Below are 16,803 nucleotides of genomic sequence, written 5' to 3'. Positions count from 1 at the left end.
TCTTCAGAGATGAGATTGTTTTTCAGAGAGTAGATCAGAAAGGAAGTAGAGTTCCAAAAACAAACTTACGCTGTCTGGCAAATGGGATACCTCAGATACATAATTCAAATAAATCTGTAATTCTAAAAAAGATAAATTAAGAGAAACAAGAGTGTTTTCTTAATCTGAACTGGAAGTGAGATGAAGCAAGTTTTTAGTCGTGCTTAATGTTAGCCCTGTTTCCAAGAGTTATGGGGGTTGAGAACAGCTGATGTGAACTTTTTTCTGTACTTCCCAGGCCAGATGGCGACTACGTATCTTCACTCAATGGTGGAAACATGAAAGGCTTTGAAGGAAGTTCCTCTGGACACTTACCCAAATTCTGCCATGAGTGTGGGACTAAGTACCCTGTGGAATGGGCCAAGTTTTGCTGTGAATGTGGCATTCGAAGAATAGTTCTGTGAACAAAATCCCAAACGAAAGAGCGAAGTCCAGAGTTTGATGACTGTTACTGCTTCCAGCCAGAGCACTTCCTCTAGTTATTTTGTGCTAAAATTGATACACTTTTTTCCAGCAATTTTTGGAACATAATCCCCTTGCTATATAATGTGTGTGGTGTGTGTGTATATATGTGTACATATACTGTATATAATAAATGCCTATTATTCCAAACTGTGCCAGTCAAGAAAATACTCATCTGTTGGAAAATGATTTCAAGTGGAATCATTAACTTAGATATTACTCTTCTGTTGTTGTTAAAACGCATTAAGTATACTGTACAAATCCTCGAACTCTAGTGTGTAGCCCTTCAAGCTTTAGGATGATCATTACTTTGAGCAAAAAATCAGAATAAACATTTTATTATTGGTGCCTATTTTCAGACGTATCCACTATAGTTGGATGGGATGCTTGGAATTGAGAATATTTTTAGTTGCAATTAGTTATGTGAGGTCATTTTGCAGTTCTCTTCAACAATTTTATAAAATTTTTTTAAAAGAAAAAATAAGTTCTGTGTTACCCTTTACTCAGTGTATGATGATATAATTTAAATATTTTTACTCATTCTCTCAAAATGTAATTATGCAATTTCCTTTTTGGAGACACAGGCTAAAAATACAAATCTTATTCTAGTTATAACTGAAATTTTTACCTCTGTGTCTGCATCTTCAAATTTCAGTTCTTTTCTTTCTTTTCTATAACCTAATGTCTAATGAGTAGTTTTATTATTATTTTTAATTATTATGTTTTAATCCTCACCCATTTTTCCATTGATTTTTTTTTTAAGGGAATGAAAGGGAGAGGGAAGAGACAGAAACACTGATGTGAGAGACACATTGGTTGGTTGCCTCCTGCACACCCCAACCAGGGCCAGCAGCCTGCATCTGAAGCATGTGCCCTTGACTGGAATTGAACCTGGGACCCTTCAGTCCACAGGTTGAGGCTCTATCCACTGCGCTAAACTGGCTAGGGCTATGGAATAGTTTTAATTTACTGCTTAATTTTTGCAAAGTTTGAAAATGTAATTAATAAGAGATGCAAAAATTTTCTTCAAATTCATGTTTATTTCTATGCATCGGAATGTAGAATAAATTACTTTAGTGGATTTTAAAACAAACCACCTCACCAAATAAGTAATAATTTTGGTAATAATTATCAGTGGAGGGCATGCAGGTAAAAGAATTTGAATTTTAGTCTCTTGAAGTATAGTTAGATGTAGTTATGAGTAGGTTAAGAGAATATCTAATTTTTCCTACTCACATTTTCTTTTTAGTTTTTCATGTTGAAATACCATTCACATCACAATAAAAGCCACTGAAAATGCATTGCTTTAATGCATACCTGACTTATGTAATTAAGCATTCACAAAAATTTAATTATCCTTCTTTACTTTGGCTAAAATACATCATGTAATCATTGTCACACTCAGTGTAGCATAGTATGTAGTAGTAAATCTCTTTGCTTGTGTATCCATATTCAGTGATTCAGTAGTAATTTCTGTTGAATCAAGCCTAACAACTCTATTATAAATATATAAGCAAATCTTTTATAGGCAGTTCCTAGCTTATTGTTTTTGATTCTGTTAAACTATAAGGATCAATGTAGAAATTCGTGGCTTATACAGTTTCCTGAAATTTATTTATGCTTATACTTTATAATTTTATTCATAAGTTGTTCTTTTCATTCAGGCAGGGGGTATAAACTTAATGTAATGGGAATTGTCATTTTACTTACATTAGAGTTTTAACCCTGAATTTTTATTAATTTATTTCTGGTTGTCTTTATTCAGTTATGTTGGTCAAAAGAGTTTCATGAATTATGAAACATGTTATGACAATATTTAAATACATTTTTATATTACTTGCATATATCATTTTCACATTGATTTGTCATGCATTAGTTTGGTTTTTAAGAAATTTTCCTAGATCTATGCATCATTTATTTTTATTTATTTTCACAAGCATTTGCCAGTGTGGTAGAATTTAAAAGATTGTAAGCTTAAATTAAAACATAAAAATTTCTTACACATTATTTTTAAAGTTATTAGCTTGAAAAATAAGATTATTATAATTGCTGTTGTCTCCTGTTCATTCTATGGGTTTTATTACAAATAAGTTTTCATTTTTGCACCTATTCAATAAAGACATGAAGCAAAAAAATTGCTAGTTGGTTTTCATTGATGTCTTATCTTTTAGCCAGACATAGGTAGAAAGATAGGAAGACAAAGAAACAAAGAAAATCTTTGAAGTCAAAATGCAGAGTTTTAAAAATGAGCAGATTTTTGTGTGCCATCAGCTGTCAAAGAAATTATTACTATTTTATTGAAGTGTTTTTGACCTTAAAGGTTTGTCACAGATTAAGGCATTGAAACATTCTCTTCGTAGCCAATAAAATCTAGCAATTGAAAACATTTAGTGAAGTCCAGGTTAAAACACATTGAGTATTTCTAATTAGGTAACACACAATTGAATGGCAAACGTATTCATCTGTGATGAATACTTACTTAGAGTCTAAGTAATTTAGACCATCATGCTTAAAATTATAACAGGAGTTACCTCCAGTGAAAACATCAGATTAGACATGTTTAATTTGTACTCAGTTTTCTGTAGGCTAGAAGTGGATATTGTTACCATGAGTAGAGAGGCTCAGGGAATGAAAAATATGACAGAACTCCTGTCTATTTGCATTGCAGGTGTAGGTATTTTATATGGTTAGGTATATTTTTAGTACTGAGATAGAAGATAGGCTGATTTTCCAACTGTCTGCATTATTTATTAGGGCAGTGGACAGTCATTAAAACGGAGTTAATGATAGCCACACCCATTTTTAGTCTCACAACTTTTTTTTTTTTTTCAGTTAAATGTTACTGTCGATACTCATTGATTACATAGTTTTGCTTGGCTGTAAAACTGTATGTGGATTGGTTTTTATTTTGCCACTAGGGGGTGCTTTAGGCTAATCTTACCAGCCCTCCATTATTTTAAAAGCTCCTCAGCAACATAGGCATGAATATCTGAGTGGGGATGGGGAGCATGGAATTACAGAGATTTGTAAGAGAGAGGTTTTTGGATTTCATAACCCATCTGTTGATTTCTTAGAAACCTAGTCTAGCTCATTTTGGGCACCAGCGTGCTTATAATTGATAGAAGTATTTAATATTTACCTTAAATTTTGTTAGCAATTTTATATCTCTAATGTATTACTCATGCACATTACCAAATATTCCTTGTTCTATTACTTTAATATTTTATGTTAGTTGTACAGCACTTAAAATCTTTAAAATAAGGCCTTTTTTCCAATCATCTGGCCAAACTTTAACATGTGACAGTGACATCAATTTAAATAGGAGGTAAAAACGCTTAGCCTAACGTAACATGCACAAAACTAAAGCTTCATATACACTTAAAATATGTTATATATGGTCTTCCTTCTATGAAGTATTAAGAGAAATAAGATGTGATTAATTTCTGTCCTAAAGTTGATCATTTATTTGGAGAAGTTGATAGATATACAGACAACTACAACTTGGGACAAACAAGGATTTATTTTCATAGAATTTTCTATATTGTAAAAGCAAGAACGAAATATTGCAGAAGTGTTGAAAATGCAGCTTTCTTATCACAAGTTAGACAGCCGACCATTCCATTTTCTGTTTTTCTTCCCTGTCCCACTGCTTGGGAGGAGACCGGAGGGCTGTGAGCGAGAGCTGTACTAACCACCTTCGGAGGGAAAGGCAAGTGGCCGTGGAAAGGATGCGTGTGTGGTGGGTCCACGAGAGCTGCAAAACGCGGTTGACTTCCAGTGTCCTGGTGACTCAGAAAAAGTGCCTTTGCATAAAAGTTACCGATGGCACATCAGTTCACTCTATCTCACATAACCCTTCCCTTTTCCCTTCCCTTTTCTCTATTTGCCCAAGCACCTCACTTTCCATCCTATTGTGAATTTGCAGCAATGAGGCTGGGAATAGGAGGTTGCCAGGAGTGCTGAGTGTACTCCACAGAAAAGTGCTGATTTTATTCATCAAACCAGCAGTCTTATAAAGAAACTGAAAACTGCCACAGGGCATGAAGATGAAAGACCTTATATGCTGACAGAAATAGAAATTGATAATACATTTTAAAAAGTTGACTAAATTTACTTTAATATAAAAGCTTTAAAAATATTCATGCTTCATAACCTAGTAATCCTATATAATACAACTTTAATATGCAAATTGACCGAATGGCAGAATGACCCGTCCCTATGATGCACACTGACCACCAGGGGGCAGATGCTCAACACAGGAGCTGCCCCCTGGTGGTCAGTGTGCTCCCCACCACTCAGCCAGAAGCCAGGCTCATGGCTGGTGAGCGCAGCGGTGGTGGTGGAAGCCTCTCCTGCCTCTGCGGCAGTGCTAAGGATGTCCGACTAAGCTGTCAGTCAGACATCCCCCGAGGGGTCCTGGACTGTGAGAGGGCACAGGCTGGGCTGAGGGACCCCTTCCCCCCAAGTGTACAAATGTTGTGCACTGGGCCTCTAGTTTTATTTATAAGATATATACTTCTTGATGGAATAATTGGAAGTATGGGAAAATGTTTAGCAGAACCCGTTTAATAGTATTATCATTGGCCCCGTGTACGTTCTTGGTAATAAGGTATTAAAGGTTATGTGTTCAGTGAAAGAGACCAAATAGTAGGGCAATATTAAAAATCTCGCCTTAAAAAAATCCTGTTGGCTCACTAGTCATTAGGGAAATGCAAATTTAAATCACAATGAGATATCACCTGGTGCCTGTTAGAATGGCCATCATAAAACAGACAAGAGGTAACAGATGCCTGTGAGGAGGTGGAGAAAAGGTACCCCACGTGCCCGGTTGGTGGGACTGTAAATCGGTCCAGCCACTATGAAAAACAGTATGGAAGAGCTTAAAAAATTAAAAACAGCACTACCATATGATCCAGAAATTCCTCTTCCAGGAATATATCCAAACCGCTAACTCAAAATGATAACTGTACCTCCATATTCATAGCAGCAATGTTCACAATAGCCAAGGCATGGGAAAAATCTAAGTGTCTTTTAGTGGATGAATTATTCAGCCATAAAAATGAGGAAATCCTACCATTTGTGGCAACATGGATGGACTTTGAAGACATTATGTTAAATAAAATAAGTCAGACAGAGAAAGACAAATATTGTATGATCTCACATGTGGAACCTAAACATAAAAGCTTGTATTAAAAGACACCAGACACAGCCCTAGCCGACTTGGCTCAGTGGATAGAGTGTCGGCCTGTGGACTAAAGGGTCCCCTGTTCGATTCCGGTCAAGGGCACATGCCTGGGCTGTGGACTTGATCCCCAGTGCAGGAGTCAGCCGATCAATGATTCTCTCATCACTGATGTTTCTATCTCTCTCTCTCCCTCTCCCTTCCTCTCTGAAATCAATAAAAATGTACTTAAAAAAAAAGACACCAGACACAGAGGATAGGGGGAGGGAGATGCTGGAGGCAGGTGGTCAAAAGGTACAAAGGTCCAGTTATAAGATAACTAAATCCCAAGGATGTACAACGTGATGACTATAGCTAACATTGCTGTACGCAACACAGGAAAATTGTTAAGAGTAAGTCCTATAAGTTCTCAAAATAAAGAGAAAACAGTTTTTTTCTTTCTTTTCTTTTTATTATATGAGACTATGGATGTTAGCTGAACTTATCGTGTTAATCATTTCACAATATATGTAAAACAAACCATCATATCGGATACCTTAAACATATACAGTGATGCATGTCAAATATTTCCCAATAAAACTGGGAAAAAAGTTCTGTTGAGATTAAGTGAATCTGACAGTGTTAATACATAGGTCATTTATTATCAAAGGAGAAATGTTATCCAAAGCAAGTAATTTGTTCGTAATACTGTATGAAAATATTTTTATATACAGATATAGTGTCAAAATTAAATATACACACTCCATTAATTAAAAGGCAACATATATTATTCTCTTAAAAATATACTTCCCAAATTGCAAACTCATTCAGACAAGTTTTATTACACGTAAATGACAGAAGAAACTCGGTACTATGGCTTAGCAGCCTTAAAACAGGTGACTTCCTATTTTGTGAAATTATTCTTTGTTTTCATTTTAGGACATTTTCTATGCCATCTACTGGAGGCAATGTGCTACACAGTCACACTCCTCTTAAAGCATCTTGGACTCCTTTACGTTTCTGCTTTAAGATACATGACTTGTTCGCTTGGGCATTGTCCATACCTCACTGTCAACTCTGCCAGAAGATGACAATATCCACACTCATTGCATTATACTGATGCATAGTAGGCCATAAAGAAATAAAGCAAAGCTAATTTTTAATCCTTGTAACCTTTATATACACCACAGATTTTACATGTCTCCTGAACATTTTTAACAGGTCTAAAAAGGATTATTGCAGCTAATACCTTACATCAGTGATGGCGAACCTTTTGAGCTAGGCATTTTGAAAAACTCTAACTTAACTCTGGTGCCGTGTCACATATAGAAATTTTTTAATATTTGTAACCATAGTAAAACAAAGACTTATATTTTTGATATTTATTTTATATATTTAAATGCCATTTAACAAAGAAAAATCAACCAAAAAAATGAGTTCGCGTGTCACCTCTGACATCACTGCCTTATATGGATCGTCTTACAAAAATCAGCCCCAAATTAACACCAGCGGACGCATGTGCACACACATAGGAAATAGTCCGTTGACTGCAGCGTTCGGTTCCATTGTTCGTGTCCTTCTAGTACCACAGCATGTATTTCTCAATTGCTCTAACCCATTTTTACCAGGTGCATTCAGTAATTTCTGGGAGGCGTTCTACCCCGGAAAATTGCACGAGCAGATCAATTCTTGAGGGATGCAACTAAAGTTCACGTCTTTATATTGTCACGCCATACGTTTCAATGTTCTTTAGTGCCGCTCAAAATTTTATTCCAGCAAGTTTTTATCTTTTCTAGTAGTATCATTAGGAAACACATTTCATCCTGTTTTTTCTGTCCCTTTGAAGATTTTTTCTCTTCCTACAGAAATATGCAAAAAAAAGTTTTAAGTTCACATTTTTATACAAATACATGTTTTCAAATATTCAATCTTTAATTTCCACCATCTTAGGTTCTACTGAAAATTCTGTGTCATGGGAAAGGAGAATCTTGCATCGTACTTTAAACCTGTGATTTCTAACTCTAGTTGGGATGATATGTAGAAATTCAAGGTTGTTGTGGTTTAAGATTTAGAATTCATTAAAGAGCGATGCCTGGTGGCTACAACAGTAGGACAAGAATGCTATTTAAACTTTTGTGAGAAAGATACTTGTAAATTACTCAATTAGGTATTGTAATACAGGAGAACATATTTTGTGTGGAAGGAATAGTTAGCACTGAAAACAGGCAGCGTATTTTAGCAAAGATGATGACTAAGGATCTACCTGAGTGAGCATGTGCCCCAAGGTCCACCCCAACCATTGGTCTGCACCTGCCTCATGAGCTAACTCTCATTTGTTGATGAAAATCCTAGTTTCCTGTACAGCCTCCGGAAGGCGGAGAAAGAGGTACCTCCCATGGAAGAGACGAGCAGGGAGCAGCTTTGTTGATACCTGACACTCCCATGAGCCCCTGGAAGTGGGGCTGGGACAGGGCAGGGAACCTCCCTGAGATTACAACCAGTCATTGGGTATTTTATAGGTCAGATGTTGTGCTTCACATTATTTCATTGTATCTACTTGACTCTATGAAATTGCTGATTTTGCCTCCTTTCACAGATGAGGGAACAGCCGCAAGGAGGGTAAATAAGCCCCTATGGTCACATGTCAAGTAAGTATAATGACTGGGTCTTGAGTTCAGTTGTTCTATTTTTAGTTAAGGCACAGATTCGGGTCTGTTTTAGGTGTGTGTTGAATAACATTAACACACAGCCTTGAAAGATCCATTAAAAATATTAGACAACAGATATCAAAGATAATTATGAAGGAGAATTTCTCATAGATTTTTTAGTGAGGGTCCCAGGATATATTTAAAGAGTACATGTTTGAGTTTATGTGACCAAGCAGATGTGAAATACATGGATGTGAGGATTTCATGACTTTTCTTCAGAGACCAAGAGTGAACATTCATTAAAAAGACAAAAGTGAAGAACCATTTTATTTCTGTAATCATAAGAACACAGATGGTATCTCCCTCCTATATCTTTCCCAGTTTTTCTTGTCTGGTGTGGTTCTCATGTCCTTTCTTTTTTTAAAATTACATTTATTGGGGTAGACATTGGTTAATAAGATTATGTAGGTTTCAAGTGTATGTTTCTATGATGCATTGCGTGCCCACCACCTATGTATTCTTACCCAGAAGCCCTCAGTGTGTTTAAATTGCTCGTGTGTTCATTTCAACTCTGCAAGTTCAAGTGGGATTCCTAGGCTTCCTGAGTTCCAGGTAAGCAAGCTAGCCCCCTTCTCTAAAAGGAGCAAGGGATTTTCATGTTCCCATGTATCTATTGCTCAAATGACATTTTAACAATAATGGAAATATGAAAGGAGAACCCATCACTCTTATGAACCAGGTGCATCCATTTTTACATGTCCTTTCCTAATTAATATTGATATCAATTTAACGTTTAATCAAATTTCATTATCCTGAGTTTTTCATTCATATTTATTTTTATATTGCTATATAATTTTGTGCAATAGTATCTGTTAGTATAAATATTTAATACTAGAGGCCCGGTGCTTGACATTCGTGCACTGGAGGGGGGTTCCCTCAGCCTGGCCTGCGCCCTCTCACATTCCGGGACCCCTTGGGGGAATGTCTGTCCGCCATGGAGACAGGAGAGGCTCCCGCCACCGCTGCTGTGCTCACCAGCCGTCAGCCTGGCTTCTGGCTGAGTGGTGCTCCCCCTATGGGAGTGCACTGACCACCAGGGTGCAGCTCCTGTATTGAACGTCTGCCCCCTGGTGGTCAGTGCGCGTCATAGCGACCGGTCATTCCACTGTTTGGTCTATTTCTATATTAGCCTTTTATTATATAGGATAAGTAATATAAAGATGATCTATAAATGTAGAATATTCACATATACCCATAGTATATATTGTATACTCTGTACTAATAAAATAGGTATAAAATAGGTTCTCATGTTAAATTTTTATTTCTTTACTAAGGAATAAGGATGGCTTTTTTTCTTCATATGCTTGTTTTCTAGTTTACTTTCTCCTATATAGTTTATTCATGTTTTGTCTATTACCTAGTGGTTTCAATTTTGTTGCTTTCTAAAAAAATCAATGCTCTGATATTTCCCCTAGCTTCTTTTATTTTAAAATAGTGGTTTGGATGGTGGGCACATGGTGCCATATTCAAATTTTGTAACATAGAACCCTACACATGAAACCATGAAACCTATATGTTCATGTTGACCAATGTCAACCCAATAAAATAAATAAATGATATAAAGTAAAATAAAATAGTGTTTTAAAAAGAAAAAACAGTTTAAATGGATGCAATTTCAAAGAAGTACCTTCTTGCTACTTTTAATAACATTATAAAATATTTTCAAAACCAACTATAAAAAAGAAAATTCAGAGAGAAACATTAAGAAATTAAGTTAAATAAAAAACTGATAAAGAAAGAAAATTATACAATTATTCTCACCAAATTCTTAGTGGGTTGGACTTCACCCAGGGAAGGTTGTTTTTTTTCTTTATCCTTAAAAACAAAGTTACATTTATAACATTGAATATTAATTCTTTATTGCTTCTCCCATTAATGTTATTGCTAATTTTTGTATATTACTCTCAGCTCATCTAATCTTTTTGAGAATCTACTTTCAATTATTTGTTGTTAGCAGATACTCATTTCATTTAGAAGTAGAATACAGGCATACCTCGCTTTATTATGCATCACTTTATTGCACTCCCCATATAATTGCATGGTGTGTTTTTTATTTTTTTTTTTATTTTACAAATTGAAGGTTTGTGGCCACCCTGCATCAGCGCCATTTTTCCAACGTTAGTTTGCTTTGTACCTCTGTGTCACATTTTGGTAATTCTCTCAATATTTCAAGCTTTTCCATTATTATATTTGTTATGGTGATCTGTTATCAGTGATCTTTGATGTTACTATTGCAATTGTTGTGGGGCGCCATGAACTGTACCCGTATAAAATGGTGAACTTGACTGATAAATAGTGTCCTGACCAGCCATTCCTCTATCTCACTCCCTCTCCCTGGGCCTCGTCATTCCCTGAGACACAATTACTAACCCTACAATGGCCGCTAAGGGTTTAAGTGAAAGGAAGAGTTGCATATCTCCCTTTAAATCAAAAGATAGAAAGGAGTAAGCTTAGGGAGGAAGGCATGTCGAAAGCCAAGATGGGTTGAAAGCTAGGCCTCTTGCTCCAAAGTTAGCCAAATTGTGAAAGCAATAGGAATGTCCTTGAAGGAAATTAAAAGTGCTTACTCCAGTGAACTGATGAATGATAAGAAAGCCAAACAGCCTTATTGCTGATCTGGAGAAAGAGGGTCAAGCCACTACATTCCCTCAAGCCAGAGCCTAATCCAGTGCAAGGCCCTAACTCTTCAATCCTATGAAGGCTGAGAGGTGAGGAGGCTGCAGAAGGAAAGTCTGAAGCTGCAGAGGTTGGTTTATGAGGTTAAGGAAAGAAGTCCTCTCCATAACATAAGTGCAAGCTGAAGCAGCGAATGCTGGTGTAGAAGCTGCAGCAAGCTATGCAGAAGATCTAGCTCAGATCATTACCGAAGATGCTGCATTAAACAACAGATTTCAATGTGGATGAAACACACTCATTTGGAAGAAGATGACAACTAGGACTTCCACAGCTGGAGAGGAAAGGCCAATGCTTGGCTTCAGAGCTTCAAAGGCTGTCTCTCTTGTTAGGGGCTAATGTAGCTGGTGACTTTAAGTTGAAGCCAGTGCTCAGCTTCCATTCTGAAAATCCTAGGGCCCTTAAGAATTATGTTCAATCTACTCTGCCTGTGTTCTTTAAATGCAACAAAGCCTGGATGACAGCACATCGGTTCACAACACGGTTTGCTGAATATTTTAAGCCAATTGTTAGGACTTACTGCTCAGGAAAAAAGATTCCCTTTGAAATACGACTGCTCATGGACAATGCACCTGGCCATCCAAGAGCTCTGATGGAACTAGACAACAAGTTTAATGTTGTTTTCATACCTGTTAACATCCATTCTGCAGTCCATGGAACAAGGAGTAATTTCAACTTGCAAGTCTTATTATTTAAGAAATACCTGTCAAGCCCTAACTGGTTTGGCTCAGTGGATAGAGCGTCGGCCTGCAGACTGAAGGGTCCCAGGTTTGATTCCGGTCAAGGGCATGTACCTTGGTTGTGGGCACATCCCCAGTTCCTGCAGGAGGCAGCTGATAGATGTTTCTCTCCCATTGATGTTTCTAACTCTTTGTCCCTCTCCCTTCCTCTCTGTAAAAAATCAATAAAATATATTTTTTAAAAAAGAGAAATACCTGTCAAAAGGCTGTAGCTGCCATAGATAGTGATTCCTCTGATGGATCTGGGCAAGTAAATGGAAAACCTGGAAAAGGATTCGCCATTCCAGATGCCAGTAAGAGCATTCATGACTCATGGGACAAGGTCAGAATATCGACATTAACAGGAATTTGGAAGAAGTTGTTTCTGACCCTCATGGATGACTTTTCGGGGTTCAAGACTTCAATGGAGGAGCGAACTGCATATGCAGTGGAAATGGCGAGAACTAGAATTAGAAGTGGAGCCTGAAGATGGGACTGAATTGCTGCATCTCATGACAAAGCCTTAATGGCTGAGAAGTTGCTCCATAGGGTTAAGTAATGGAATCTACTCCTGGTGGAGATGCTGTGAAGAGTGTTGAAATGACAACAAAGGACTTAGAATATGACATAAACTTAGTTGATAAAGCACCAGCAAGATTTGAGAAGACTGATTCCAATTTTGTAAGAAGCTCTATGTGGGTAAAATTCTATCAAACAACATCACATGGGACAGAGGAATCACTCATGAAAGAAAGAGTCGGTTGATGTGACAAACTTCATTGTTGTCTTATTTTAAGAAATTGCTACAGCCTCTTCAACCTACCGCAACACCCCCATCAGTCAGTAACTATCAACATCAAGACAAGACCCTCCAGCAGCAAAAGATTACCACTCACAAAGGCTCAGATGATGTTTAGCATTTTTTCGCAATAAAGTATTTTTAAATTAAGGCATGTACATCTTTAGGCATAATGTTATTGCACATTTAATAGACTACAATGTAGTGTAAACATGACTTTTATATACACTAGGAAACAAAAAATAATTCAGTGACTCGCTCTTTTGGGGTGGTCTGGAACTGAACCCACAAAATCTCCGAGGTATGCCTGTATGAGGATGAGGGAAAAGGAAGAAACAAGAGAAATTATCTTCTGAATGCCCTGAATCCTGCAGGTATGCCCAGCACTGTCTTAATGGCTGTGAGGCTGAAAAACTAATATATGGGGGGGTGGGGGTGGGGGGAGGGACATCTGCAATGTTTAACTATGTTTTGTTTTATTTTATCTATTTTATATTTTATCTTATTCTATTCTATTTTATGTTGTAATCCTCACCAGAGGACATGTTTGGGGCGGGGGGTGGGGGGGGGGGGAGGGACATCTGCAATGTTTTCAACAATAAAGATAAATTTAAATAAATAAATAAATAAATAAATAAAGTGAAAAACCTAATACAGAAGGGTATAGTAACAAACAACACTAGAATTTTAATCAATATGAAAATAAAGTCATCATTAAATTGTGAAATCCTGACCATACATTTTATTGTGCTTTATCTATCAGAAGCAAAATGAAATAATCAATAGTTCATGCAGACCTGACTCACGAAGAAAAGTCAATGTAGCTGACTGTATTTAATATCTTACCTTGTCATTTTAAGAAAAATGCAGATTGTATCAGGTTAGTTAGTTTTGTGACATAATTTTATTTAATTTCAAGAATAAATCATTTGTGTTTTCCTTCTTGACAGTTAGTTGATTTTGGAACATGGTGATCCATGTAAAGCTCAGCACATGAGAGAAGGAACTGCAAATACATAGCATACCCATAACCCCTACCCTTCCTAGGAGAAGAGGTGATATCACTAGTTTGTTTGCAGTTTTTCAGTTGAGCCTTGACTTGAGGCTAATACACAACATGGTGTTTCCAACAGGCATTGCTAATCATTTGGATGTGTAAGCAACAATGAACCTATTGGACTTTCTTGCATTAGACAGTAGTTTGATATCACTATGAATAAGGATTAAGAGCTGGTAGGCTAGACTATGAAGTCTTCATGAATCTTGAGTGTGGCCTTGAAGGATGTAGAACAGGGCAGATCAGAATTATAGAAAAGAGACTAACATAAGTAAAGGGACAAAATGGGAAATAAGCTTGGCAAACCCAGGACACCAGGAGGAGACTGGCTGGCATTGTGTACCTAACACATGATAAGGGAACTGGTTCAACTTACGTCATCTTTGTTATCACTACCAGTAGGGCGCAAAAACAGTTTTACCACTTGAGCTGTGGGCAACTACTGGTATTAAAAAATAACACACAACCCTTTTTCTATCCTAAAAATTTTCTTTTAAAAAATCATAAGAAACCTTTTGGCTTTGTGTGGCAGCTGGTAAAATTCCTGAAGAGGAGGTTAATTGTAATAATAATATAACACTTATTGAAACCTTTTGATCCTAAGCATTTTATATGAGTTATGCCATTTAATCTTCAATAGCCTATAATGTATACTATTATTTTCCCTTCATTTTAAAGATTAAGAAACTTTCTACACTCAAGATAATCTTTTCCATTTTTGTTTTGTTTTGTTTGCTTAACAACCGCTAGCAGGCAGTAGGGAAAAATTAGCCCTATACTTATCAAAATTATTGAAACAAATAAATAGAAAATTATTGGTCATATACACTGAGTGGCCAGATTATTATGACCACCCCATCAGTACTTCGTTGGGCCACCTTTTGCCTTCAATACTGCGGGATTCTACTCATGCATGTGGGGTGCATGCTTTCATGCTGTTTCCGCCAAATTCTCACTCTACCATCTGCATGATGCAACTGGAAACGTGATTCATCGGACCACATGACTTTTTTCCAATGCTTGACTGTCCAATCCTTGTGTTCCTGTGCGAATTGGAGATGTTTTATCTTGGTAACAGCAGACAGCAAAGGTGTTCGAACAGGCCTTTGGCTTCCATATCCAATACGATGCAGTGTAGGGCTAATTTGCCTACAAACATCAGGTGGTCATAATAATCTGGCCACTCAGTGTATATGCCCAGTGTTAATGAGAAAGATATTTGTTAAATACATTTTACCTGTTTTATTTGCTATGAATTTTTATAAATCTATACATATGTGGATTAAAAATATTAATAGGTTTTAGTGACAAAAATTTACTTTTCCCCACCCCACTTATCACACTAGCCTCCTTGAAAGTTGTTAAGGCAATGAAATATGCATTCACTTTTACTCCCCTTTTAAAACTATTGATTTGCCCTAGCCAAGAGACAAATAGGTATTTTCAAGTTGCGATTTTCCTCTTCCAGAGTTGAGTAAATGTATTTCAAGTTTAAGTTATAAGCACTTAGACTTCTATGATAATGGATCATTAGAGAATGATAATATCTCTAATAAAACTATAAAGGGAGTAGTTTATATTTTTGTTCAAAGTAAATAGTCCTCAGCTTACCTTCCTGGTGCAGTTCAACAGTTTTAATGTGCCCTGTGAAACTATTGATAAGTGGAGCTTGAATTCCTCATGGATATTCATTTTAAGAAATTGCTTCAACTTGCGAGCAGCAGTTTTTAAAAACGTAGCTTCCTATTACAGAAAAAAATCAGAAGGGCTGTGGTTCAAATAAAATATTATGAAATGAAAAGCTTTCTTAAGGATCCTAAAGCCAGAACCCTGTTGCTAAGCAATACCCCACCTCCACCCAGCTTTCTTTTCCAGTTAATCACATGACTGACAAGTAACTGGACTGAAACGGTGGCCTAGAAGCTGACAGCCTGAAGGGCCTGGAACTCAGTTTAATGATTAGCTTTTAAAATTCTCTTTCTCTGTAATGTATGTATGATCTTACCACTTGTGGGTGGACACATAACAAGTTTATTTAAGTTTAAGCAAGATAACCAAGGGAGAGGTCTTCTGGAAGCAACGATAATGAAAGGTATGTGTGGTTTTCTTATTGTTATTATGTTGTACATTTTGAGCTATGGATGAGTAGCTGGTAATAGGAAAATGAAGAGTCATATTCACCTAAAACAAATCACACTGTAATTATAGAAATTTTAAAAATAAGAACTTATGACTATAGACTATTAGATGCCATAAGGTTAACTCAGCTATTATTTTTTAAAACGACTGTTGAATACCACACTGGTTTTTGTGGAAAGAAATCACACAAGCATTTGTTGAAAGTTTTACACCAACTAGAAGTTGTAGTGGTGTGAAGATTAGCAAATATTAAAAGAAAACAATTTCTAAATGCCTACAACTAAATTATGCCCTAACAAGCGTTTTCCTTCATAAAGATTTCAGAAATAAGAGATGTGTGTCTCTTTGAATTCAACAGTTCTAGAATTTTATAAGTGAAAAATGAAATGCTAAAGTAAACATATTTATCAAATAACTGCAGGACTATTTGTAAAATAAGAGTATAAAAGAACACCACAGCACGACTTAATAGATCAATGGGAACTGCCTGCTTAGAGCCAAAAGAATAAGTTATTAATATAATCAATATAATTATCTAACAGATACAAAAGCATATAAGCTTCTATGTAATCAAGCTCGAATGACATACAAACTCCAAATAATTATCATTACCTTATCATCATCACATGAATGCTTTTTAAAAAAGTTAGGTTCATTATTCAGGCAATTGCTATCATTTTCTCTTATCCTGTCCTGTAATAAATAATATAAAATTAAATTATTAAACTGGGGAGTTTTCTAATATGGAGTAATTATAAAAATAACAATGTTATAATACTTGGTAGTTATATGTACATTTTCAGGGAAATACCTTTAGCTTGGCTTAGCTGACTAGGCATGGAAAATAGTTTCTATAGTTGAAGAATAAACAAGTATATACACAAAGCCCCACAGACACAGAGCTCCCTCCCGACACCACAGGTTAACCCCAGAAATCATTGAAAGAATCTGACTCATTTGGGAAAATAAAAGCACCTATTTTAGAAGTTATACTATAAACAGAAAATATTATAACTTTGAGATCTTAAAGTTGCAATGCATTTAAG

At 36.3% G+C, this 16,803-nt stretch overlaps 2 protein-coding genes across 2 annotated transcripts in view; one reads left to right on the top strand and one right to left on the bottom strand.

The window, feature by feature from the left end:
- Nucleotides 1–1,221, top strand: part of ZC2HC1A (zinc finger, C2HC-type containing 1A) — a 45,036-nt gene extending 43,815 nt beyond the window's left edge. Inside the window, exon 10 of the mRNA XM_014532899.1 lies at nucleotides 278–1,221. Within this exon, the coding sequence (XP_014388385.1) occupies nucleotides 278–443 (166 nt within the window). The 3' untranslated portion in view covers nucleotides 444–1,221. The remainder of the gene's footprint in view (nucleotides 1–277) is intronic.
- A 5,847-nt stretch (nucleotides 1,222–7,068) lies between these two features.
- Nucleotides 7,069–16,450, bottom strand: IL7 (interleukin 7; the record flags this gene model as incomplete). Its single annotated transcript, XM_005885673.1, has 4 exons — nucleotides 7,069–7,521; nucleotides 10,132–10,185; nucleotides 15,230–15,361; nucleotides 16,370–16,450. Coding segments are annotated over 4 exons (387 nt in total), but the record flags the coding sequence as incomplete, so codon positions are not given.
- Nucleotides 16,451–16,803: the final 353 nt, after the last annotated feature.

This window comes from Myotis brandtii, unplaced genomic scaffold (genome assembly GCF_000412655.1).
Source record: "Myotis brandtii unplaced genomic scaffold, ASM41265v1 scaffold922, whole genome shotgun sequence".
In the NCBI taxonomy this organism is placed as follows: domain Eukaryota; kingdom Metazoa; phylum Chordata; class Mammalia; order Chiroptera; family Vespertilionidae; genus Myotis; species Myotis brandtii.
This window is presented reverse-complemented; position numbering and strand designations above follow the sequence as displayed.